Source organism: Pimephales promelas, chromosome 6 (genome assembly GCF_988280905.1).
Source record: "Pimephales promelas chromosome 6, fPimPro1.hap1.1, whole genome shotgun sequence".
Taxonomy (NCBI): Eukaryota; Metazoa; Chordata; class Actinopteri; order Cypriniformes; family Leuciscidae; genus Pimephales; species Pimephales promelas.
Window position 1 is genome coordinate 9,957,910 of NC_142774.1, and position 27,338 is coordinate 9,985,247.

At 38.0% G+C, this 27,338-nt stretch overlaps 1 protein-coding gene across 3 annotated transcripts in view; it reads right to left on the reverse strand.

Annotated features, from left to right (window-relative positions):
• Positions 1-9,966: 9,966 nt before the first annotated feature.
• Positions 9,967-27,338, reverse strand: part of rnf24 (ring finger protein 24) — a 30,692-nt gene continuing 13,320 nt past the window's right edge. For all 3 annotated transcript variants that reach the window (XM_039689165.2, XM_039689154.2, XM_039689173.2), the window contains 5 exons: positions 25,005-25,154; positions 19,410-19,452; positions 19,201-19,242; positions 14,986-15,065; positions 9,967-13,889 (listed from right to left, as the gene is read on the reverse strand). In XM_039689165.2, the coding sequence (XP_039545099.2) occupies positions 13,748-13,889; positions 14,986-15,065; positions 19,201-19,242; positions 19,410-19,452; positions 25,005-25,147 (450 nt within the window). In that variant the 5' untranslated portion in view covers positions 25,148-25,154 and the 3' untranslated portion in view covers positions 9,967-13,747. The remainder of the gene's footprint in view (positions 13,890-14,985; positions 15,066-19,200; positions 19,243-19,409; positions 19,453-25,004; positions 25,155-27,338) is intronic.

Consider the following 27,338-nt stretch of genomic DNA (forward strand, 5'->3'; position numbering starts at 1 on the left):
TATTTTGTTTAACGTCAAGCGTTTTTAAAGAATCTGACATATGTAATGCACTTTTTTTATCAGAGCACTTCCAGTGCTCGGTGTTGGTTGGTTGGTTTCGTATTAATCATGTGCAATTCCTCTTTTCCTAAGCTTTGCACTGGAAGACTATCAGCTTTCCATTCATCATGTGATCGGTCAGTTCAATAGTTTTGGTGACTTTATATGAAACCCTTGCATTAACCTGCAATATAAACTAAAAAATAAATAGTAATATATATATATATATATATATATATATATATATATATATATATATATATATATATATATATATAATTGCTTGGTCATGTAAAAACATTCAGTCATGTTTTTATTTCTAATTGATTTGCTTTGATTTCAGTAAATGGTGAAAGTGATGACGTGCTAGCTTAATAGTGTGAGCACTTTGAATTTGAAATTTGAAATATGTGACCAACCCAAAACTGGAATTCATACTAACAGATTTAGAAAATGGAGGGAACTTGGAGCGAAGAAAATGAGATCGATCACAGAATGCCACTTTATCAGAAAAGAAAGCAGCCAGAAATATTTATATAAGTTTTATGTCAGCATAACCATTGTTTTTGTACCGCTGAACAGAACTACAGTACTTGAAAGAATCAGTTATAGTGATGTTAGCTATTGTTAGGTTCCAGATGTTGTGACAATTCATGTGTAGCTGTAATTGTAACCATCAAATCAATTATCTATTAAAAGTTTGTCAAAAAAGGACGAATCTACAAACAGATAATTTATTAATAGAGGAGTGTTATCAGCATTTTTGTTCCATTTACGTTTTTGCGGAATCGTCTGCAGTAAAATAACGACATGGTGTGAGACAAAAACGGCATTCACAGTCTAAACAGCCATATTTAAACTCCACAGCCCTGGAATGAATATATAACAATTTATATAGGCTACTGTTTCATTTTATTTCTGCTTCTCTATTCATTAATGTGGACTTCATTCCTTGATTTGGTGATACTGATATATGGCTTCTTCGATGTTCAGCTTTGTGCCGTCGTGTTCTTTAGTCATTGTCATTACCTCTTAGGCTCTCGTTTGAATGATTGTATTTTATGCCCATCTGTCTAAACTGCTTTCATGCATTACCTCAAACATCTTCTGGCAACATTAATTAAACTGTGTTGCTTTTTTTTTTATACCAACAGATTGCATTGTCATTTTTTAATAAATACTCTGCACATTCTCTGCTGTTGCACAAAAAGGCAATTCATCACCCAAAGTTGAACATGTATTGAAAAATGTTCATGTTTAAACTCTTTTCTTGGCTGTGGGAACAACTAACTACAGACCTTTTTTTTATTTTTTATTTGTTGTATTGTTGTGGCCTGCTTAATAGCATTATTGTCTTTTCGATGGGTTATCCCAGTTTGCGAAAAGCTGATTATAAGAGTGTGACGGAATTGTTTACATTCCAAAGTTCATGCCATTTTGTTCCAGGCATATTCTATAAGTTATAATAAAAACCTGATACATATACTCTTATTGTGTGAAGAGGTCTTTGTATACTAACCACTGCACAGGAACACCCCACATTACTTGCTGTTTTGGAGATGATCTGACCCCGTCAAAGTCCCTCAGATCTCGCTTGCCCATTTTTTCTTGCTTCTAGCACATGGAACTCAATGAGGGTTCCTCCAAAGTGCCTAACATATTTCCCCAGATCTGCCCCAGACAGCAACATAGTGTTGACCTAGGGGTCTCATTTATAAAGCGTGCGTACGCACAAAACGGGGCTGGAAACGTACGTACGCCAGTTTCCACGGAAAGGTTGTGATCTAAAAAAAAAAAAAAAAACTTGACGGGACAACCCGATCTCACGGGAATTCGTACGAATTTTACGAGGTGGCTAATTCGTAACAATTTGTACGACCTCACTCGTACGAATTAGTACGATTTAGCTAAATCGTACATATTTTACGAATTAGCCAATTCGTATGAATGACCTACCCCTGACCCCGCCCCTAAACATAACCGTCACGTGGGTTTAGACAAATCGTACAAATTTGTACGAGTGAGGTCGTATGAATTAGTACGAATTAGCCACTTTTGAATCACTCGTACGAATTCGTACGAATTGGTCGTGAGATAGGGTAGGACGGGAGAATGTGCTCACCTTTAAAGGAGAACTCCAGTGTGAAATGAACCTTTGGTCTAGTATAAAATCAGTACCTAGTCAACCGTTCTCTGAGATTTGTTTTCAGGATAATCGAATGTAAAGAGTTGTATCTCTAAAAACTGTTTAGCGTATAATGCTGGTACTGGGGGCATTAAAAATAAAGTAAAAATAAATCGCTAGTTTATACCACTATCAAGGCTCAAAATAGCCCCAGACTAACACAGTAACATAATGAGGGTCCCTGCATGCATAACAGTGTACAGACCGTTTCATAAGAAGATACTTTATAAAGACATTTCACTTCGTGTATACAGACAGGAGCCATCTTAGAAAATAGTCTCGATAAGTCGATCCCCGAACACCGTTCATACAGTTCAGAAGTTCGCTGAACATCATACAGTTCGGATCACTCAGCACGTCATTCGGGGTTCGACTTATCGAGTGTTTTCCAAAGATGGAGCCGCCTGTATACACGAAGTGATTTCGCCTTGGCTACGGCAGTTCATTGGAACGAATGCGTCAATAGAGCCACCATCTTGGAACGGGGGCGGCCTGCACTTTAACGGAAATAAAATCACCATAAATCATCATGAATGCGATTTTCCAACCCGATCTCACGACCAAGTCGTACGAATTCGACGAATGATTAAAAAGTGGCTAATTCGTAACAATTCATACGACCTCACTCGTACGAATTAATACGATTTTGCTAAATCGTACATATTTTACGAATTGGCCAATTCGTATGAATTCGTACGAATGACCTACCCCTTACCCCGCCCCTAAACCTAACCGTCACGTGGGTTTAGACAAATCGTACGAATTAGTACGAGTGAGGTCGTACGAATTAGTACGAATTAGCCACTTTTTAATCATGCGTCGAATTCGTACGAATTGGTCGTGAGATAGTGTTGGATTTTCTCGTTTTTTTTTTTTTTTGGTTCGTTCCAATGGTCAGACATATATTTCATTGATTCCAGAAAAAAAAAAGAAATAAATCATTCTTCCTAGTTCAGATTTCATGTGTGTGAACATCATACACAGCACAAAAGTTCCCCACCATCAATTAATTCGAAATAGAGAGCAGAGATAGCAGCGTTACCTAGCTACTTCCTGTGACAAGACCCTTGTTCCAAGATGGCGGCGGTTTAGACGTCTATTGTGATGTCTATTGTATATGTCAATGGAAATACTACTGCATATTTTCAATGTAGCCATTAGAAATAAACATATTTGGTGTTATTCAAAACAATTGGGCTTCAATTTAGGACTCAGTGTTGACATTACCTAACCAGGTATGATGCTATTAACAACTGAGCATATTTTGAGTCACTATAATTTATTGAGAGGAGTACCTAACTTAACTCAAACTGATTGAGCCATCTCTATCATCTGGTTGAGGTATATTACTGTTTTTTTGAATTGCTAAAACACATTTCTTGAAACCATCACTCACTTTCTCAAAACCTTAAACACAAAACCACACTTTCACACCATATTCATAGTACCTCTGACTCTTCTGGGAAAATCAAACAATTGCCTCAAAACCATTTTGGTTTCATATAAGAAATAAGAAATGCAAACAACAAAAAAAATGTCCATCACTTTTTTCTTGGTGCGGACTTTTTAATAATAATTATATTTAATAATAATTAGTGCGTTGTCTGCAGAAAGCTGCTCTATGTCCTCACTGTTGGTGTCTTCGTGATGATCCAAAAAATCCATCACATCTACAAAGTGAGGGGCGCTCCAGTAACCTTGAAGTGGTCAAACTGATCCTGCAAGTCCAGCAGCTAAATGATATCTGGAGTGTCGGGGCCCTTATTAACAAGAATTAATAGCAGGCAGCAACATAGTGCTGGCTTATCCGGAACCATGATCTCTTGGATCTTTTTAAACAAGATCTTTTGTTTAAATGTTTTAGGTAGAACATGTTTTAAGTTTAAAAATGTGTACATTTGTTACCGTAGGCTATATAATGGTGAACATTAATCAAGTTAATCAAAATATAACTGTTTTTGTTCATTTTAGCTCAGATCCATTTAATAATATTAACAGATATAACTTTTGATTTTAATTTTATGTAGGCTTAGTACATTTTGAAATGAGCATTAACTTCTAATAAATGCTTTAGATGTTTCATTGTTGTGTTATCTGGTTATAGTGTTACCGATTGAAACCTCACAATGTTACCAATTATTATTTTTTAATTAGATTTTTATTCATTCATTTACTTTTGGTACCAATTTTTAGTTGTTACAAGTACAGACTTCGTAAATTCACTCCCAACATACAAGGGTAAAAAACACTAATAAATATGATTTTTCATTCAGTTTTAAAGTATTTAAATGTAAATAAAATGCAACAAGAGATTAAGTGCGACAAGAGGTTAAGTACTTTTATTATATTTTGACCAGCTCATTGTCAACAAATGTATCACATTTTGTCCTGTTTGTCTGCGGATTCATATTTTATTTCTAGACAGCCATATGTGCAGTGTCCACCAGAGGCCAGTAGTGCACAGTTTAAAGGCAAGAAGAAAATAACGTGGTCTGTAGACTTCAGTGTCATTTTGAATTGCTTTAGTAAATGATTCAGGGTTGTTAGTTACACCTAATGTAATATAGCTGCATAACTGTTTACATATAAACCTTGTTCCCTTTCAAGGGAACCTCGAGCTACGTTAGAACGCGGTGGGAACGCTCTGCGTGATTACGTCGTGAAGCACATGTAAAATCAGTCCAATGGAAGCCCGAAACGTCAAGGCGGGTGACGTCATAGACCAGGAAACTATAAAGCACCCCTGAAGTCAGACCGCGCCAGCTTCTAGCAAGCGTTCTATGTGAAATCTGTCCTTGTCTATTTATTGTTGTTTGTCAAAGCCCAATATGTATATATATATCACTATCTATCTTTATGGCTCGCAAGCAAGTTTATAGACGTTGTGTTGTTCCCTGCCCTCGTTACTTAACGGGTGGGGACACACATCAGCTATTAGGTTGCTGTTTGGGAGTGGAGCATGCTAGCAGCAGTCAGTTCTCGAGGGAGCTGTGAGCATTGCGAGAAGCTGTCCGCGAGGACGCTCCGCTTCCTCCGAAGAGGACGGTTCGGTTCGCGTTCCCCGAGCGGGTCTCTGTTGCCGAGGCGCGGAGACAACTCGCATTTCGGGGTTCGCAAACGGATCTGAATGACAGCAGCGGGGGTTGAGACGGGCTCTGCCCTTTCTCAGCATTCACATGCCAGATCTAGCGATTTCCAGTTCTGAGAAATTGGTATCGTTAGTGTTTTGTTTAAAAAGAAAAGAGTACAAAACAAACAAAAATATTAAGAGAAAGACAGATGTTTGAGTTTTCAATGAATAGCCTAAGTCATAAAGAGGAGAATATGAGAGGAGCTTTTAAAAAGGTGTTGTCTGTGCTGTTGCCAGTTAAACATTTACTGGCCAGCTGAACATAATGAGATTGGAAATAAAGAAGCTTTTTTTTTTAGATGAAATGTATCTTAAGATACAGAAAAACTTTTTATCTCAGCCTCCTCGTTGAGGACTGCGTTTTTTTTTCCCCTTATCTCCACACTGAGGTGTCAAGATTGAATAAACCGGTTTGTAGGCCTATTTTATGTTTAATCCCCAGATGTCTATCTATAGTTTAGTAATGTTTGGGTATTGCGTATCATAGTATGACAGTGCCTCGGGTTAAAGAGACGCTTGCGGGCTTTCTCTCGAGTCGGTGTCATCGTTATTAACCCCGGCGTTACCCACCAGCCATCATAAATAATGAATACATTTTTATTATGCAGCCCTGATGAGTAAAGTATATAAGGACATGGATGAATGTGAGGGGCGACTCTCTGAGGAGGGTCGCAACGCTGCCAGTTCGGTTGTTTCCCCCTGGTGGCCACAGAACTATATAGATGTTTAAATATTTATCTCTTTTTTTCTGATATAAAAATAAAGGAAAAAATAAAGTTATAAATATGTCTGTTCTTCTGGACGCTCCGCTTTCAAGAAGACTAAGAAATAAGCCATTCAGCGGCGTTCCAGAGGTTTCTTCCTCACCAATCTAATGTTCCTGAGAGTGCTGCGGACGGGAGCAGTCTCGGCCTATTAGGCTGTGTGTCCACCAAAGCGTTTTTCTATGCGCCTGGCGTATTTTTTTAATTGTTTTCAATGGGAGCGGTGCATTTTTTAAACACCATGAGCGCACCGAGGCGCTGAGCGCTTTTTTTTCACGCTGCGTTTTTTACTGGTCGCTGGGAGTTGAAAAATGTTCAACTTTGGATAAAACGCAGCACTCATCACTGTCACTTTTTACCCAGCCGTCCAATCACAGTGGAGGAGTGGCGGGACCACACGACCAACTGTCACAACATTCAACTGCTACGGATATTCTGTATCATAGCAACGAAACGTCTCAACGGAAAAACGCTGCGCTGCCAAAACGATCTCAAGCGCCCAAAGCACAGCGTCTTCAGCAGAGCATCTAGCATTTTCAGCTGGCTAAAAACGTTTTGGTGGACACACGGCCTTAAGCTCCTCGCAGCACAAAGTGCAAAACAGAGGCGGTCAGGTTTCTAAGGGTGGTCCCCTCTGGGGTAGGGATGGTTTTGAGAAATCGTTTCTCCTCGGCACCCTTTGGGGTGCGACTCTTTAAGGAGGGTCGCAGCACTGCCAGTTCGGTTTCCCTGCCGGTTCGCCGTTTCAGGGCACCAAGTTGTCATTGTACCCAAACGAGTCTTTAAAAAAAAAAAAAAAGAAGAGAAGTCAGTTCGGTTTCCCTGCCGGTTCACCGTTTCAGGGCGCTGAGGTGCCTGCTTTTTCCAACGATCCTCCGAGGGGGGTCTTAGGAACTAAGCTAGTTAAAGACAAGATCTGAGGACTGTCATCATCTCTAATAAAGCTTAGACAAGAAGTCCTGTCACAAAAAACAAAACAAAAACAAAACGAGGCTACTAGGCTTCTGAGGGCTCCTCCGGGGTAGGGAATGGTTTTGAGAAACCGAGGTGTCAGCGTCCCCATACGATCCTTACAGGAGGGTCGTATAACAGTTCGGTTGTTCCCTGCCAGTTCGTCACTTCAGGGCACAGTGACTGTGCAACCAAGGGATGGTTTTGAGAAATCGTTTTTCCTCTGGGGTGCGACTCTCTGAGGGAAGTCGCAGTGCCGTCAGTTCGGTTGTTCCCTGCTGGTTATCTGTTTCAGGGCACCGAGGTGTCGGCGTCCCCAAACAGTCCTCCGAGGAGGGTTGTGGAACAGTCAAGTCGGTTGTTCCCTGCCGGTTATCCGTTTCAGGGCACCGAAGTGGCTGTTTTATCAAATCCAGTGGCCAGTCTTGAGAGACTGGTACCCTTAGTAGATTTTCTGGCAGTGTGGAAACTTCTGCCAAATATATTTCATTGGGTCCTGCAGATTATAGAATCGGGTTACAGAATTCAGTTCGGTTCTTGTCCGCCCAGATTTCTAGGGGTCCCCCTCTCATTGGTGGACCCCAAGCAGGCTTTGGATATAGAGCAGGAAGTACTGACACTTCTGCAAAAGGAGCTGTAGAAAGGGTTCCTCCTCCCAGCAGACATCCATTACTTTGTTGTTTCTGAAGGAGGATGAGGGAGGTTCCTGAGGTTTGCTTTCATCAGGGCTGAGTTTGTGTGTGATACAAAGACAAGTTCTAAGGAGGAATTTCCACTGCGTGTAGGCAATTTATTTGTGTACAGTACAGACAAGCTCTTGTTCTCCTGTCGGCTTATCTGTGTTTGATTTTCTAAACACTCTGAAGAGTGAAGTTAGTGGGTCAGTACGGCTGAAATGCTGAATAAACATACATACAAGTTATTGGCCTTCTGGACAAAGTTTACTCAATTTAGTGACTAGATGGGTCTACTTAATTTTTCAGAATACAATGTGAGGGGTAGCCTACTTGCCAGTGCACAAGTTGCGACCACACAGCAAGGGGTCTATTTGTAACAATATATAGGCTATTAGGGTGAGGAATTGGCCTAAAATCACATTATTTTCTAACCCCCCTATTAAATTTGATACCAGAGAATGATTATATAAGGTATGCTACTGCACATTCTTCAGAACACAGAATAGGACCAGATGTTTCTTGCATATCCTCAAGTGATTGTGTGATCATGTGTGTCCCAGAGATATATATGCCGAGTAGATTACTTACAAATTGTTTTCGGTCACTGATTCCAAATTACATGACACCAATTACATCCCATTTGAATAGGATAATATTGTACATATCGCTATAAAGATACAAAGAGAATGAAAATATATTCAATTCTTTATTATGAAAAAAACATGAATTGCATTAAATATACATTGTGTCAGGGTTTCCCAGACTGGGGATCGTGATGAAATTTCAGAGGGTGAATGAAAAGAAATGGAATTGAAACATTTTAAATTAAAATAAATCATTTTAAAACTAAAAACCATCAAAATAAAACAATTACTATATAGATAAAATCTTTTATTTGTTTACCTGCATGTCTTGTGACTATTAACCGATTTCAGAGAACCGTGAACTTAACTTAAAATTTAGGGTTGATAGGATAACATCTTGCAGTTGATGGAGATTTGTGGGATGCACATCCAGGGCATAAAGCTCCCGTTCCACCACATCCCAACGATGCTCTATTGGGTTGAGATCTGGTGACTGTGGGGGCCATTTTAGTACAGTGAACTCATTGTCATGTTCAAGAAACCAATTTGAAATGATTTGAGTTTTGTGACAAGGTGCATTATCCTGCTGGAAGTAGCCATCAGAGGATGGGTACATGGGTGGCCTTAAAGGGATGGACATGGTCAGAAAGATTGCTCAGGTAAGCCGTGACATTTAAACAATGCCCAATTGGCACTAAGGGGCCTAAAGTGTGCCAAGATAACATCACCCCAAAACCCCAACACCATTACACCACCACCACCAGCAGCCTGCACAGTGGTAACAAGGCATGATGGATCCATGCTCTCATTCTGTTTACGCCAAATTCTGACTCTACCATCTGAATGTCTCAACAGAAATCGAGACTCATCAGACCGGGCAACATTTTTTCAGTCATCAACTGTCCAATTTTGGGTGAGCTCTTGCAAATTGTAGCATCTTTTTCCTATTTGTAGTGGAGATGAGTGGTACCCGGTGGGTCTTCTGCTGTTGAGGCCCATCCGCCTCAAGGTTGTGCATGTTGTGGCTTTACAAATGCTTTGCTGCTTACCTCGGTTGTAACGAGTGGTTATTTCAGTCAAAGTTGCTCTTCTATTAGCTTGAATCAGTCGGCCCATCTGACCTCTAGCACCAACAAGGCATTTTCGCCCACAGGACTGCCGCATACTGAATGTTTTTCCATTTTCACACCATTTTTTGTAAACCCTAGAAATGGTTGTGCGTGAAAATCCCAGTAACTGAGCAGATTGTGAAATACTCAGACCATCCCGTCTGGCACCAACAACCATGCCACGCTCGAAATTTCTTAAACCTTTCTTACCCATTCTGAAATTCAGTTTGGAGTTCAGGAGATTGTCTTGACCAGGCAACTGCCATGTGATTGGTTGATTAGATAATTGCATTAATGAGAAACTGAACAGGTGTTCCTAATAATCATTTATGAGAGTGTATGTATATCTCATGTTGGCTAGACTTCAGAGAGAAGGGTGTGTTGAAATAAACTGGTAAGATTTACCAAGAAATAAAATTGGTAAAAATGTGGCACAGCTTACCCCACATCCCCCAATCTACATTTATTGTAATGCTACAGTGCAGATCTTGAAGAAATTTGTTTTTCAAACTTAAAGACAACAAATATTATTTATTTCAAAAACTTGGCAACTTTATTTACAATTCAAGTCAGTCACATGCAACATATTTTAATGAATATAACACAAAATTAGCACAAAAAAAAGCATATTTGCATTTTTTTATTTTCTTCAAAATGTTGATTAAATATACAAAAATATAGTTTACAAATACTATACAGAAAATATTCTGCTGCAGAATTCTTACTTATACAAACATGTTTGTGAGATTCACAAACATTAGCAGTGTTAAAACAAGACTGTGTTGGGAAGGGGCGGGGCTTATATGTTTACATCTGTGAGGTCACAATGGTGAGGGGTGGGGCAATATTAGGTCATCACAGAATGAAGCAAAATAGTGGTGTGGGGGAAGGAGGAAGTTCCATGGTGGTTCACAATGGCTTGTCACAATGAAGGGTTGATAAATTGGCAGTTTAGTTTTAATAATAATCATGTATCAAAAAAAATATATATAAAAAAAATAACACAATGTTTGAATTACATTATGTGCCTTAGTAACTCTTGACCACATTCTATGAAATAACTGCTACTTTGCAACAGAAATACTGCCAAACTCTTTCCAACAATCTTTTCTCACAATAAAATGTCATCTAGTCTAAAAAGCCTGCCGAGAACAAACACAAGTTGTAAAGTTGCAACTGAAATCCTAATTTGGCTTTTCAAAATACAGTTGGTCAATGGCACTCTCAGTAATGATCAGTAAAAAACAAACAAAGATTAGTTTGAATATGCTGAGCAAAAATGAAACCCATCACTTAACATTCCCAATCTGCTTGAGGACTACCTCCTGACTAAACGATTCTAGATATGTTTTCAGAGCGATTTTGCTTTAAACAATGTCAACAAAGCCTTTCTTTGCCTAATCTGAATTATCACTAAAATAGCGCCGTTAGAACATACTATTGAACTGTTATGGGTTTTAAACATTAGCACACAATAAATACGAATATTTTTTTAGCCTCATTTCAGTTCTGCCTCAATGGAGAGGCAACAATTCCACCAAAATGGAAGAATATGAAAAGTGCAGCGACGCAACTCGATTTTCAGACACAATCAACTACTTTCACATTATGACACAGTTGAACCACAGCTCTCTATATGTATACATTCGTGATCAGAGTGACACGTTAAGACCTGCCGTGTTACAAACGCCAACGAGATGGAGAGATCCTAATTTAGGACTCACAATTGAATGCTATTTGTAGATAATGAATTACAAATCTAAAGGAAATCCTCAGTGTTTTACCTTAAATTAAGACAAAGTATCAGAGCAAACCAAAAGAAGTATATATATAAAAAGCCTTATTTTTTCTGTTATATATTTTTTTCTTTTTAGATAATATGCACAAGAGATTCTTCACACACTCAGCAAATGCAGGAAAAAAAGAAATAAATAAACTTAACTTAATTCACAGTCTGAATCTAGCCTTTCAAAAACACAAATACACACCGCAGAACATGTTGGGCATTTTGCTCGGCAATGAGTTACAACATTCAATCCATGACCAAATCAGAATAAAAACCAATGCAGATTTAGTTTGGGTTTACATAAAACATTACTTGTGTGATAATTCTACATTTGGCATCATTTCTAGAGTTGTGGACAATCTGTATGTAATATTATACATATTTTTTTTCTAGACTCCCTTAACATGGAGGGTACAGCTGATCCAATGAGGTTAGTGGGATGAAAAAGAGGAAGAAAAAAAGTACTAGAGCGAGAAATAGCCATAGCATCCAAAGAACGCCCCATCCTGCTGACTGTATCAATCCTGCAACTCGATCTTAATGGCTAAGGATTCTGTGTTACAAAGTGACTGATTCACGGACATGCTGAACGTTGCTGGAATGATACTAAACTAGACTGTGTATATCAGCTGGATCTGTACTGAGGACATTCTCCAATTTCAGTGACTTTTGGTCAGATCTAAGTTTGTTTCTGTAGCGTGTCTAGTTTGATTTGCCTCACAATAGCGTCATTACGTTTATTAATATTCGTTGGGGACAGAAGCCAAGTGCGCACACACTTATACACACACACACACGCTGCTTTGCATAGAGATGCAGCTTTCCCGGGAGACGTGATAACTAAGAAAAAAGAATACATCCCAACAGTACCTGGGGAATGAAACCTAGGCCATTTATGCAATAATAAATCATGAAAGACAAAAAACTATCTTTGGGCCATTTTGTCGAGTTTAAATAGCAACTATTTCCAATACCTCTATAACACATCTGGCAGAACTCTGCAGAAACTGAACTGAAGCCAGAAACTGACTAATGCTTCAACTATGAACAGTTAGTGGAAACAGGAGGGGTTTATGGCAGCAGTTCCCTGTGGAAGTGTGGGCCGACATCATACATTCCTTACAAAATAAAAGGTATTATTTAGTGTATATAATTCTCATGTTACTTAGACTTGGTGGGAAAATCTTAAGTATTTAGAATATCTGATCAAGTTTAACGGTGTTCACTTGGTTTGTTTGGTCCGGACCAACATTTCCAATAGAAAACATTTGGCAGGCAAAGTGATACGTTCACAACCTGATTGGTAGGCTTTTATCACGTATTTACCTGAAAAAAAACAAAACAAAAAACAGGTATGCTTAAGCATGTGATATCATGTCCCGTTTTTGGTTCGTTTACATGTCTGGTCCGTGTTGTGTTCATATTTCATTCGAATCGCACCAGAGTTGGTTTGGAAGCAGACCGACACCCATCTTTTCAGTGGTCTCGGTCTGCTTTTTTGGTGCGCACCACAGTCTCCGGATGGACCGCACTAACAGGGTTCAATTTAATCGAACCAAACATGCCAAGTGTGACTGTGAACACACCCTACGAATAGTGTTTTTTTTTTTTCTTTTGCAATAAGCCTTTTTGGTTTCTTTAATATTCTTATCAAATACAACCTTGAACCCAAAGCTACAGAAGTGTGTGTGTGTGTGTGTGTGTGTGTTGATTTAACACAGTCCTCAGATAAAAAAGCATGTCAAATATAAAGGCGTCCACAGAACACAGATCAAATACTGTTGGGTTACATCCTGACCTTAATAACACGAACTCTGCATTCACATTTGTATTAGGCACCAGCTAAAAGTATTGGTGAACCGTATCTACCAATACAGCCATTCTACTGACCATCACAACACAAACAAACAAACAAACATATACACATTGGAGAGCTGCTGTCCCTTTAATATACAGTATAAACATAACCCTCTCTAATGAAAATAATACCAATGGTTTACTCTGTGGCTCTGTGTACATCTACTAAAAAATGTTTTAACTCATAAAGTATAAAACAAGATCTTGCTACTACCACAAGCAACTAAGTTTGAGTTTTGTGTAAAGTGCTTGTTAAAAAAAGAACTGTTAAAAAAAGTAGTTTTTTTTGTTTTTAATGTTATTTTTTTTAGTCCTTGTATTTTTTTTATTTTTTTTGCCTCTCACTGGTGTCCTCAAAAAAAAGTGCTTTGGTGTGGAACGGTTACTTTAAACATGACTTGGCCATGTAAACTTAATTCTTCTTCATTATCCCACAGGAAAGAAAGCTAAACCCAAATAAGACGGATGGCGTAAACCATCTATTATTGTAATTTGGAAAAATCCGTTGTAAAGCCACCAAGGCAGGAAATGAACATATGCAGGTCAGAGGTCACTGTGGCTCCGGGCACAAATCCTGCGGTCTGTCCTTGGATATGAGCGTGTACCTGTACAGGAGGGAGTGTGAAGGTAGTGGTGGTCATATTTTTTAGGATAAAGAGAAGGGGCTACACCAGGTTCTCCACCCCGGGCAGAGGCTGCTGTGTTGGGGGCACAGGCTCAGACATGCTCTGCTGCTGCGCCAGCTGCAAGACTGGCATGTTGCACAGCGGGCATACCTTCCTCACCTCCAACCATTTGATAAGGCACCTGAGAAAGACAATGTGAAAGATGAAAGGCAAACTAGATAATGCTTAAAATTTCCCAGATCACAGCAGAGTATGTGAAACTGCCCACTGGTAGCAAGTCAAAAGTGATCTCATTTTTGATATCTCATGGCTGGCTGTGTTGGCGAAGCTGGGCGTCTCTTTGCAGGAAGCCCATGTGGAATGTGAGACTGAATCTCGGGTTTGTCTGAGTGAGATGTTGGCATTTCTCTGATGAATTATTCACTCTAAGCACAGTTCTATTTTAGGCCGTGTTGGTCCCATTAGGTACACAAACAGATCTATGATACAGGAGCCGACATTTAATCACCGACAGCCTGGATTTAGGCATTTTGAGGGATTTTATTTGATCACAACACCCTTGTGGCATAACTATGACACTATGAGCTTCTAATGCATTAAATTGTTGCATTAAATGATTAACTATTAATATTAATTATAAACAGTAGCCTAAATAATAATAATATAGGATTTATATTGTGCTTGACTCAAAAATTGATGGATCTCTTGTAGGAAATACATGTGCAACAATTTTATACAAATGTATGCATTTCATATACGAGTCGACTTCACTTCAATGAACCATTTATGCTCTAAAATCCGTTTGGGTTTCTAGAGAGGCAAACTAAAACGTTGAAATGTTTAAAAAGAACAAAGAGCTCCCAACCCCTCTAATAAGTGTCCAAGCATTACTCTGACATTTACTTTGGCATTTACTGACATACAGCCCTGTGCAAGTGTTTCACAAAGGGGCGAATGAGATGACGGGTGAATCAGACACATTTCAACTAGATCAATTTCAGAGCACAGTTATCCAGCACTCTTGATACCATGGCATGTAACATTGCAAATTTGTATTTAGGTTAATGTTTTAATGATGTCATCTATGCCACTATCAGAATCAGAATGGCTTTTTCAAGTGTCCAACACGACCTGTCTGCCACTGTTCGTTAAAGAGGTAATCCAACCTCAAATTATAATGTCATTAGAATAGAATCAGACTGCAAAACTTTGTTTGGAGCTGCTAGTGGTGCAGACATTTTCCTGTTTTAGAAAGCAGCATATGCCAAGGCACTTACTTTCTGTGAAAGGCATGTTTACACGGGCAGATTCCCAACTCATCTTTCTGCTTGAATTCCTCCAAACACACCGCACAAATCTGGAGAGAGAAAACAATAAATTCCAATGAACAATGTTTAAATATAAACATTTTGTCTTCAAAGAAGACAACACTTACATAAAATACACTTGTCTTAACATGCCATTACAAGTAATGGATGTTATCACCTAAGTATTTAAAGGGATACTACACCGTTTTTAGCACAAGCTTATAAAATTTGATTTGAGCTTATAAAACTTAAACTTTGTTTTTTATTTATTTATTTATTTATTTTAATGAGCACGAGCGATCGTTTTGCTTGACAAAACCCTTATTCATCGTCTGGAATCGTTTAAAGCCCTTGAACAGTTTGCAGTTTGCACTGAAACTGTCTTTTGGACCTTGAACCGTTTGGTTCCCATTGAAGTCTATTATATGGAGAAAATCCTGTAATGTTTTCATGAAAAACCTTAATTTCTTTTCGACTGAAGAAAGAATGACATGGGGGTGAGTAAATTATCAGCAAAAGTTTTTTTTAAAAGTGAACTACTCCTTTAAGAAACTTCAAGTGACAAATTATATCAAAAAACTAAATTAACATCCGATATTATACACAATTTAAATGTGTTTAATACCTTGTTGGAATAATTCATAATGCAAGTGAAAGTTAAAAACTAGGACATCTTTCCAGAACTCACAAATTAAATATTTCATTAACCCTTGCTAAAAGCAAACAATGGAGCAGGGAAAAGCACAATTAGTAATTGTAAGAGAACAGAAGGGGTTTTGGACAAATGTGCCTGTCTGTCACAACACATATTTACTGTTATGTGTGTGTATCACAAAACAAGATAGAGTCCTAGTGCTTTAGGTGTCATTGACCCTCACCAGGGGGTGGTCAGCGACTTATCGAGACACAATGGTTCTGTGTTTGAGACGAGCGAGGCTGCGAGAATAAGAAATTGTCTGTTGAATACACTGTTGCGTTTTGTCAGGAAAGAATGGCATTGACGGGGCCAACAAGGGACAGTGTGTGAAAGTCTCTTCATAACACAAAACATGTAGCTGCATCCAACAAAAAAACAAAACAGACACTGCCTTTACGCGCCTACGGTTTTATACTCCAAGCAAGGCCAATCTGTTTATAATCAATCATCCAATCAGACCAGTGCATAACAGTGATGGTATGCCATTGAACCATAATGCATTTTATTTTCTTGCCTCTGCTAGGCTTCTGAATGGAAAGGACCACCTCTGCAGTTCAAAAGTGACTCCCCGGTGTCTTTTTTAATGAACAGAAATAAACCTTCATAAGCATTGCTCAGTCTGTTTCACGCTGCCGCTCTCGTCTGTTTGATGTCTCACCCGGAGAGCTGCGTCTACGATCAACAATTATAAAACACGAACCGTGCAGTTTTATGTGCGTCTGTTTCACTGCGGTGGAATTACGCACAATATATCTTTCTCACTGACGCTGTGATATTTATGTCCATGCTGTTCTCACTGGTTGCCATCTGAGGATCCATATCTTGGCAACTGTCTGGCACATATGCTACTTTTCTGCACCAGTGTGTTTGCATATCAATCATCCGTGCACAAGCTCTACCGTACAATTTGTATGTCCGTATATTATCAGGGTACTTCATGTTTCCAGAGATGAGATTATATTCACTCGTCTCACGCTGAAGGACCGTGTATCTTATGTAAGATCAAGGACAGTTGATCGAGCGGTGTGAGCTGTGAGGATGTATAATTCTGCTCATGTAGTCAGACAGATCGCCTTTCTAACTCATGGGGGCTTGAACTTAAAAGCCGAGACCACATGCTGCAGTCGGACACTCCTTAATTCAATGTAGGATCTAGTGAAGTGAATCTAGTTCAACCAAAAATTTTAATTCTGTCATCATTTTCTCACCATCAAGAAGAAAATGTATTCATTTGTCGGTGGGGAAAAAAAAAAAATATTGGACCCTATACTGTAGACATATTTGAGTTTTTTTGTTTTCTCCCCCCTACTGTTGTTACTATGGTAAGTACATACAACATATGTAACAAGGTCACTGTAAAATAAAGTGTTACCCGATATACGTTTTATTTACATATCATGAAGTACATTTAATTAGCTTTAAACATTACATTAACAGCCAAACCCTTACCCCAGAACCAATCTCTAACCCCCAATGATCCTTACACTTATCCCTAAATCTAACCCGTACCTCAAACTCATTAGCAGTAAATGTGAGAATTTTCCAGAACAGCATGTAGTTAGTTACACAGTAACTACTTATTGTTACTTGTAGGTATTTATTGATGTTAGTACATGGTAGTTAAATAAAGTATGACTTTACAGGTTTGGAACAACACAAGGGTGAAAAAAATTAAAGCAGAATTCTCATTTTTGTCACAGTTTATGATATTTCAGAACCAATTAATTGATGTTGCTCAGGGGTAAACACTTATTGTGCAATGCTGTGCTAAATGTTTGTAACCTCTAACTATGCTAGAAAAAAACCTCCCATGCCTGTGGCATACAATCATAAAAAAAATGTTTGTGTGGACAGAATGGAGAGACCAATCAGCTTATAGCCCCCGCCCCTTCCTTCTTGTTTGAGCACATATACAAGTACAATCCTGAATTACCAGTACATGCGTGGGGAAACTTATAGAAATGTATTTTTAGTTTCACAAATGTCCAATGAAACATTGCAAGATTTGTTGTCAAATCTATACATTTCAATGAACACATTAACATTCTGTTATTACTGTTAATATTTTTATTTTCATCATCCATATAAAAAACTGAAACTTAGAAAACTGAGACATAAATCCTGAAATGTATTTTATATTTTATTTTAAATAAAATTAGTTGCATATTGCAGTTACACTTTAGATTAGGGTCCAATTCTCACTATTAACTAAATATTAACTACATCTTGCCACAATAAATTCCTAATTATTGCTTAATAGTAGTTGTTAAGTTTAGGTATTGGGTAGGAATTAGGTAGGATTAAGGGATGTAAAATAAGGCATGGGTGTGCTTTATAAGTACTTATAAACAGTCAAGATCTTAGTAATATATGATAAAAAAAAAAATAGTTAATAGTGATAACTGGACTCTAAACTACAGTGTTACCCATATTGGGTTAACTTATGTACTGTACATTTGCGACATTTCGACAATGTATGTATATATCTATCAGCCCTAGATGGAACCACCTGCAAATGTGGAAATGGTAACATCTTTGGCGGGTGGGAAAAGCAAGTATCAGACTCATGGATGAAAGTGTTTCCCAAAAAGTCAATATCAACTATAAAACAAATGAGTGTCATGACTGCTGGCATAGAAAGTCCAAAAAACATGTAGAATGCCATAAACAAAACTGTGCTTACAAGTGTGGATGACATTTAGTTGGCACTTCTTGGGCATTGCTAACAATTTTCACGCAATGTTTAAAACGAAATGACTATTATTAAATCACTGACACAGCGCTGTTAATATTAATGACATTTCTAGCTCTTCTAGGGTTGGATAAAAATACAGTGGCTGAGAGAACTTTGTGTTCTGTTGAGTTGCTGTTGAACAAACTTGCACCATTTGCAATTGCTGTGCTGTTGTATCAAATGCTAATGAAAAAAAAAAAAAAAGCCAGACGTGACAGAAGGATGATCCTTCCAACAAAACATAACTCAGTTCAGCACAACACAATGCTGTCATTGTTTTGCTTAAAGATTACATGGCATCCATGCACATCCACAGCCAGAAGAGAAATATTACCGTTTGGTTAAAATAGCTGCTCGAATATCCAGCTTTAGCCAGGATGCTAAAAATATAACTACCTAAAAGTAGAAACTATTCCTTGACAATGTGCTCTTATTAGAAACCGAAAGGGGGAGAGAGGGGCTTCAGGAAATTCCAGGAGAGTTTGAGCTTTCAACAAGAACATTGGTGTCCTTACACCTCAATATTTCATTAGCACTCACATATGAAGTCAGTCTATTAGCACTAGCAAAATGATAGTGGTCATGTACGAACTGGTGAAGGTTAAACGTCATAAGCTCTGAAGAGACTGAAACTCAAAGATGTCATAAGCACATATTTAACCTCTTGCCTGAAACATCAAGTAAATGATTGGCCACAAAAAATATGTAAATTATAATCATTTCTGCACAGTTGGATGAAAGGGGGAACTCCTACCTCATGCAAGTTTAATTCTTTGACTTTTTCCTTTTGAATAACCTGTAAACGAAAAAAAAAAAAAATTAATTAGTAATTAATATATATAACTGAAACATATGAAATTGCATGAAAAAATAACAGAAACCCTCACGTTTACACCCATTTTGAATCATGCCGTAATTAATGTACAGTATACAATAGAGTTAAGGGTTTTAATAGCAGCTTACCTGCTTGTATGCATAGAGCTCTTTGTGCGCCTGGTGCCGTAACCTAGGCAAAAAGAAATCTTTGTTTTAGTTCAAAGGGTTACAACATTTTCAAAAACTTGTGTTGGAGAGACATTACCAAACTATATACAAACATAGGCCAAAATCATTGAGTTAAACCATGATACTAAACACAGACCATTTTAAATTCCAATGGGTTTTGTTGGGTGTTAAAAAATGCATTGTGCTTCTGGACCTCTGTTTATATAATCCAGCTGTATATGGTCAACCCATGCCTGGATCTGTTTTTTCAGTCACAGTTTGACAAATTGTAGCTTTCAGTCCCCATAAGGCATAACTTTAGCTGTGCTGATCATTTAAAAAGCATTGAACTAAAAAAAATAAAAAAAATGATTCACCACATATTTCATATAACATGTATTTTGGTGTGTTGCTAAGTTACATTTTTCACTGGATACCATCAAAGTGTACATTTTATCTACTACATTTGAGCCTAATCACAAAATCAACCTGCTAAACACATTGCCATCCACTTTCAAATTACTTTTCATGTCTCGTTTTTTGTTAAAAAAATAACTGTCCAGTTCAGTTCTAGCGGTGCTTTGAGCTGCCTTGGTATGTTTAAACTATCTTTAGAGTCTTTCAGGATGATTTAGGTCTTGTATTGTCTCATTAAGCTTGACCAGACTTTAACAGACTGTCTGAACCAAACTGCCCAAGCATCACCCACTCACACCACTGCAATGCTTTACCGAGTGTGACTGTCAGACCCTTTAAAAGAACTATACAGATACTCTTGGCATGAACTCAAGAAATGGAGGCAGCCAAGCAATGGACAGTCTACATTTAACACTATTTTGATCTTGAGCAAGTGTGTGCGACACAGAAACACACACACAGAGAGAGAGAGAGGAACCTTGATGGAAAATAACTGGAATGTGTCAGGCATGATGGAAGAGTATCTAGTGTAAGAAAAAGGCTATTTAAGGAAAAGCAGCAAACGCTATACACTATGTTTAGCCTCAAGTTTATTTTATGTCCGTAGGGTTGTTAGAACATTAGTTATAGTCCAGTAATAGTAGCTTTAGAAGACATTCATCTAGGCCTTTTATGATTGATTGTTTTTCTGAAACCCTTCATATGTAAATTCTGTGAAAGCTAGGAAAATGAATTCAGCAACAACAACAAACAACAATATTTCAGACCAGGCCAATATTCCTTCCTGTACAAAGGAAAGGCACAAGTGAACACAACATACAATACTGCAGTATTATACAATCACATCCAGAAATGAATATAGTTCATTAAAGAAAAGATTCATTAAGAAAAGTCTCAAGGGAAAAGAGAGTTGGATGTGAAAAAAAAAAAATAGGTAAAGGAGCAGATACTCCCTTTGGAGGAATTTAGAGGTGAGGGAGTGTGATTTATGGGTACTTCAGGGCATGTTTGTGGTTTATCCAAAAACAAACCACTCATCTTTGTAGTTCACTTTTAAAAAAACACTTTTTCTGATAATTTACTCACCCCCATGTCTTCCAAGATGTCCACGTCTTTCTTTCTTCAGTCGAAAAGGAATTAAGGTTTTTGATGAAAACATTCCAGGACTTCATTGGGAATCAAATGGTTCAAGGTACAAATGACAGCTTCAATGCAGCTTTAAAGGGCTTTCAACGACATCAGACAATGAATAAGGGTCTTATCTGGACCCTTCGAGTCATGGCTCAAAAAAAGATTTCTTCATTTTGATGAACGAGTTTGAACAGTAGAGTCACGAACGGTCATCACAGAACAGAGCAAGGCGAGTATTTGTGCTTATAAAACTTAAACTTTTTTTTTATTTATTTTTTAAATGATCGATCGTTTTGCTGCACTGAAACTCTCAATTGGACTTTGAACCGTTTGGTTCCCATTGAAGTCCATTATATGGAGAAAATCCTGGAATGTTTTCATTAAAATCTTTTCGATTGAAGAAAGAAAGACATGGACATCTCGAATGACATGGGGTTGGGTAAATTATCAGCAAGAGTTTTTTTTTTTTTAAAGTGAACTACTCCTTTAATGTCTAAAAGGCCTTTATCACAGTTTAAAAGAGATACTTTATGTTGAATTTTTTAACTTAAGCGCTGCGTTTTTAGCGGAAGATATTGCAAAATTCACAAGTGCAACACATCCGTCTAGCAAAAAAAAAAAATTGTTCTGTGTGAACGGCTGAAAGAAGTCGTCATGGACTATTCATTCTTCAAAGCAAAAGTATGATCAGAACGGAAAGGGATGGCGAAATATCAAGACATTTATGTTGCTAAATTCGTGTAGTCATCTTTCAGTCTAGTTCCTGACCTGAGATAGACTAGGTCTAGATGAACTGTTGTTTGACAAACTACAGGCAGTCATGATTTATAACGCACCATTAGGCAGGCGTTACAATTCTTGAAAACCACCTTGTGACCATTTCCCTGCATTGTAATATAACTGGTACAGCTATTAACATCACACTGAGTGCTCAATCTCAGACGTGTGTGTGTGAATTTCGATTCTCTTCCCATGAGGATGACTGTACCAGACAAACACCCACCCACCCACCCCTTTTCTTTTCTAAGTGTGTGTTCGCCTGTCACAGGGGCATTTCACATTTGTGTGTCGGAGCTGGTGCATGGCTGCTACGTGCGACTGCGTGTGTTTGCTCAGAATCACGACGTCCTTCACAGGTCCACTTGAGCTCAGGACTCCCCCCATCTTTCACATTGAAAATCCACAGTCGCACGACTCTACAATCGGATGGCCCTTGATTCAAGTCTTTGATGTTCATGATAAAATAGTGCTTTATATCGACAACTAAAGAGGTCATCTGCACAGTTCTCAATTATTTCATCACAAAGCATGTTTTACACTAAAGTCCCTGCTGGGTAGACCAACTTCATGCTTGTCTAGCTGGTGGACTGGTGTAGCCAAAACTAGTTGGTTCAGTTAGCTGAAGGAATAGTTTCACCAACAAAGGAGAATTCTGTCATTATTTACTCCCCATTATGATTGTGCTGGTCATCTGACATGGGACTGGAGTGTTTGAGTTTTCAAACTCTAAAAGTATGGTAACACTTAACAATAAGGTATAATTTGTTAATGCATTAACTAACAATGAGCAATACTGTATATTATTACAGCATTTATTAACCTTTATTAATGTTAGTTAATAAAAATGTTCATGGTCATGTTAATTTGCATTGCGCAATCTAATGTTAACTAATTAAATCTTATAGTAAAGTGTGCCAAAAAGTATCTTACTTGAGGTCCATACAATTATATTCCAAATCTTTTGAAGCCTGTTTAGTGTAGAAAAGGCTGAAATTTAAGTCTGTACAGTCGGCCAGATCAGAGTATTTGTCATTTTGGATGTCATTTTGTCAATAACAGTTTGAATAAATGACAAAATTTAATTTCATTTCCATTTTTTGGCTGAACTAGTCCATTAAGACGTCTGCTGGTTACACAAACTCACAAAACAGCATATATTGGTCTCAGTAGGGATGTCTCCATCCTGTCAAAAGCATTTGCTAAATGTAAAAAAGCTGAGAATAAGCACTCCAGCCTCTTGCCTATTGTTTCAATGATGCTGAGGGTATATGTCGAGGTGAAAAATAGCTTGCTAAAAATATAGTGAAAAATGCAGCTAGGTAGAATGCTAGCCTACTATTTCGGTACTTGCTGAAATTGCAATTGCATTTCCATTCTAGTCTGCTGGTTTTCAGATGTACAGTGGCTCTACGTACCTAACAAACATACTGTATTTTTTTTGTGAAAAGCGTGCTTGTGCAGTCATCTAAAACAAATGCAAGTTATTTGGACGTTTTGTTATTTAATGCAATGCAATATTTAAGTGTGCCTGAAGTGTCCAAATAGTTTTCAGGGCAATTGTGTGTGTGTTCTAGTAATGGGGGCATAACAAATGCTTTCTGGTTAATTCAATGAGTAAGTTATGAATATTTGTGATCCAATGCAAGGGAGACTGCATCTTCAGAAGTCTGAAATGTGGGCTAAATACAAATCTTTTTAAAGATGAATTTGGTAATCTGACAGTTTTTCATTCGAGAATCCAGCGTTTTCATTGTTGAGATTAATAATATAAGACTATACAAGGCTACCAAAACATGTACACATTTGAAAATACGGTAAGGGGGAGGCAAAGTTAAATAAAATTTCAAATTAAAATCTCCCACACTGGGTAGGCTGGATTTGGAGGCTTAAGTAACAGATGCTACACGTTTCAATTGCACTTTAAAGATATATTATCTCTGCTGCTAAGAATGACCACATTGCAAATTTGACTGGGCAGCAGCAGCTCTGTAGCTCACTGAGAATGGAGTTTCTTAAGCCATAAAGCATCAGTGGGCAGTTTGGTTGTTTTATCATTACCAGGTTCATTCTCACTAGAAAAGTTAATCAATGTCCTTCAAGTTATTGAGCAGCTCCTGCAAAGTTCACTCAAACCATAATGGAAGTGAGACAATGTATGGTAGAAAATGCATTGATTTGGGATTGTGCAGCTAAGCTTTACATGGAAACTACAAGCCAAATCCACAGTGAGGGAGCTTTTATTTTCAATTCAGATTATCAAGTCAGTAGCTATCTTAGCTTCTCCAAACTGTGCTGTGTGACCTTCTCACTCTTCATGATTTATGCATTGAACACGCACATAGAAACCATTTCAGGCACAAGCAATCATGATCTTTCTTCAAAATGCCATACAGTTACCTTGTTGTTGTGATTATTGTTTTTTAAGGAATGCTGCATTGCAGTGAAGCTGTTCATGCATGTCATAAAAGACATGGTTTGCACCAACCTTGAAGGCTAATTTGCCATGGGCTCCCAATGGAATTTATGTTTAAACAAATTTCCATTACGGTATGACTGTGTGTGATTTATGTCGTAAATCAAATAAGGAAAGTCTCTTCAAGACCTTATTTTACTCATAAATCCAAAACTAAATCCAAATTTCCTGAGGGAACCCATGGCTTAACAAGGCTAATTCTAAGACTAAAATTGAACATCCCTATTATATATTGAGGAATTCAATGAATTTGCTAATTTATCCTTACCTCTTTATTGGGCAGCCACTAATAATTAAAGTATGGCTCTGAAATTCAGAGTTGGTTCATCCTTCAAAGTGAGCATGATAAAAGCTTCCCCACATGGAATGGACACGGTGTTAAGATGAAAGGGAACTTCTCTGTTCCACCATAATCTGTCAGCACTCCTCTATCCTCTCATATAAGTCTCTTAAACTCCCTTCCATTTTCCATTTTACCTTTGGGGATTGGTACATTCAACAGTTGTCTAGATAAACACCAGTCTACCATGGTTCCAACAACACCCACTTGCACATTTTGGGTTGATTTTCATTTTTCAAGAATTTCCTAACAAATCATGATGCAAATTCCACTTAATTGTGTTTAATTACAACAGGTCCGTTTTGTAGCCTAAATATTTAGGGATCAGATAAAGACGCTCAAACCCTGAAACCGACTGAAGAGGATAAATAAACAAATGTATGGCATTCTGAGGCTTGTTCAAACACATTCTGCTGTCGCAAGGTGGTCTTACCGAATCAGGTAGCAGCAGAAGAGTAGACTGAGGATGAAGACGAAAATGGCTGTCCCAAAGACAACAATGTAGATATTGAGGGGAAGGTTCTGAAACCCTATATTCGGCATCCTGAAAGTGTAATGCTGTAAATCTGAGGTCATGGATAACCTGGTCAGAGAACGAAAGAGAAGAGAGATAAAGAAACATCAGAGATTGGCTCATTGATCACAACACTAAATGCTAGTGTAAATGCCCATTAGTCCACCTCAAATCGCAAAGGAAAATAATCACCCTTTCTGCCGATGCACGTATAAGCGTATGTTCTCATCAATATAATTGTGATTTGATATTTGGCTTGGCTTCTAAACTGTTTACACAACAACTGCATATTATATCCAACAACAAACCAATGAATAAACTCATTAATGCCTTAAATTGTGCATTGGGCAGTGCATTTAATATTCCAGTGGAGAGAGCTTGAGAACATTGGTCCTGCAGGAGCCATTAAGCAATTCCCACACTGTCTATCTGTGGGAAATTAGTGTTAACTAATCTACTGAGAGTCAGCTCAGCTTTGATTTAGTCTGTTGTGAGCATTTACATTTAATATATTCATTTTCTGACTGGAAAAATAACTCAAAATAAACCCTCAAAATTGCTAACATGAAAGATGAACAACTTTTATTGCCAAAACCTAAATTAAGGAATGGCGTGGGTACAGTCACACTAGAAAAGATTTTGGACAATTAAAAAGTGTTCTAGTAATATCTATTAAGTATTAGTAGTTAAGTAATGAGTGTTAGTATTAGTTTTTTAGTATTACACTGCCTTCCCTTAAAACATAAAAATGCCAAACAGGTTTTGTGAGCTTTAGGAGTAGGGTTAGGGGCATAGACTGTAAAAAATATGAGGTCTGTGACGTCACCCACACACTTTCTGAAGAACAATTTTAAGGCTGTTTATGGGGGGTATGGGCGGCGCCATACTGGAAAATCTTGGGAAATACAAAATCAGAAAGGATACAGAGGTGGTATGATGTGTTGTGTCAGATCATGGCGGAGACGTCAAATTCCACTTGGCGCAGCCCATTAACAGCTGTCAATCAAAGTTAACCTCCCTTATTTGTCATACATTTTATATCTAAATACCATCTAAACTAACGAGTTAAAAAAATTGGACATTTGCTCCCTTTTGGGACCGGCCTCTAGTGGATTTTCGATGCATTGCAGTTTTTCACACTTCTGGGTAGGCTTCATGTTTCAAATTAGAATGTTGCCGCTTGGTTTGGAGATACAGAAACTCAATATAAAACAACAAGTATGGCCTACAAGTAAAAAGAAAGTTACCACCTTAATATAATTGAAAGTAGGAAACCGCTCAAAGTATGAGAACTAAACAATAGATAATAAATAATAGGATATTACTTACTACTTCCTAAAAAAAATCTTGATTTAAGAACAACTGGGCTCAATAGCAGATCGCCACCACTATTTAAGAACAAAAATGTGTGTAGTGTGCATGGGTCTTTGTTTATATATGTGTGTGAGAGTAAGAGATTTCACTGGGCATTCAGGATGTTACTCCCCCCAATACGGGCATGTCTGGGCATGCATTTTAGGATACGACTCATGTGAGACTGTGTGTATAAACAAAGTGGGGTGGGGGGTGTAGAGAACCATTTGTGTGACCTAACAGCTCAACACAGCTGGGTGTTATCCATCATACGTGGAGCTTTACTCTCCCTATAAACATTTGATGTCCTGGACCTGTCTGACTGTGAAGGCCTTTGACACATTCAGAAGTGCTCCTACTTTCACCCAGATTCTTGCTGACCACAAACAGATTGTTTACTTTCCTGTCTATGTCCATTACAGCATCTAAAGCTTTTTGACAGATGAGGGTAAATATCCAAACAGAAAATCAATGACCAGCTGGCTTAACACAAACTCTGTTATTTCAATAACAACATCCCTCACTACTAGTAAGTAGGCCTATAGTAAACAGTACTGTTTTATTGGCTTGGTTGGGGGTTTGCTTAACAAGCATTAATCATCTCAGCTATAGTGGCCCGGTTTATGTCACATAACCCAAATATGCAGGCTTATTGACATTTTAATGCCCTTAAACACAATGATACATGTCATTTGGAAAACTCCACAAGTTCAGGACATGGAAAGGAATCCGGAAGGACCTACATATTAAAAGAATGAGGGATTGGGTTCAAGACTGGGAGAGGCTCCGCTGCCTGCAGGCAATTACTTTTCCTTCTTGTAAGTGTCATTTGGCACTAAGAGTGGTTTGGAAAAAGAAGGAATGTTGCTGAATGATTACTTGCTAACACACATTTTTACT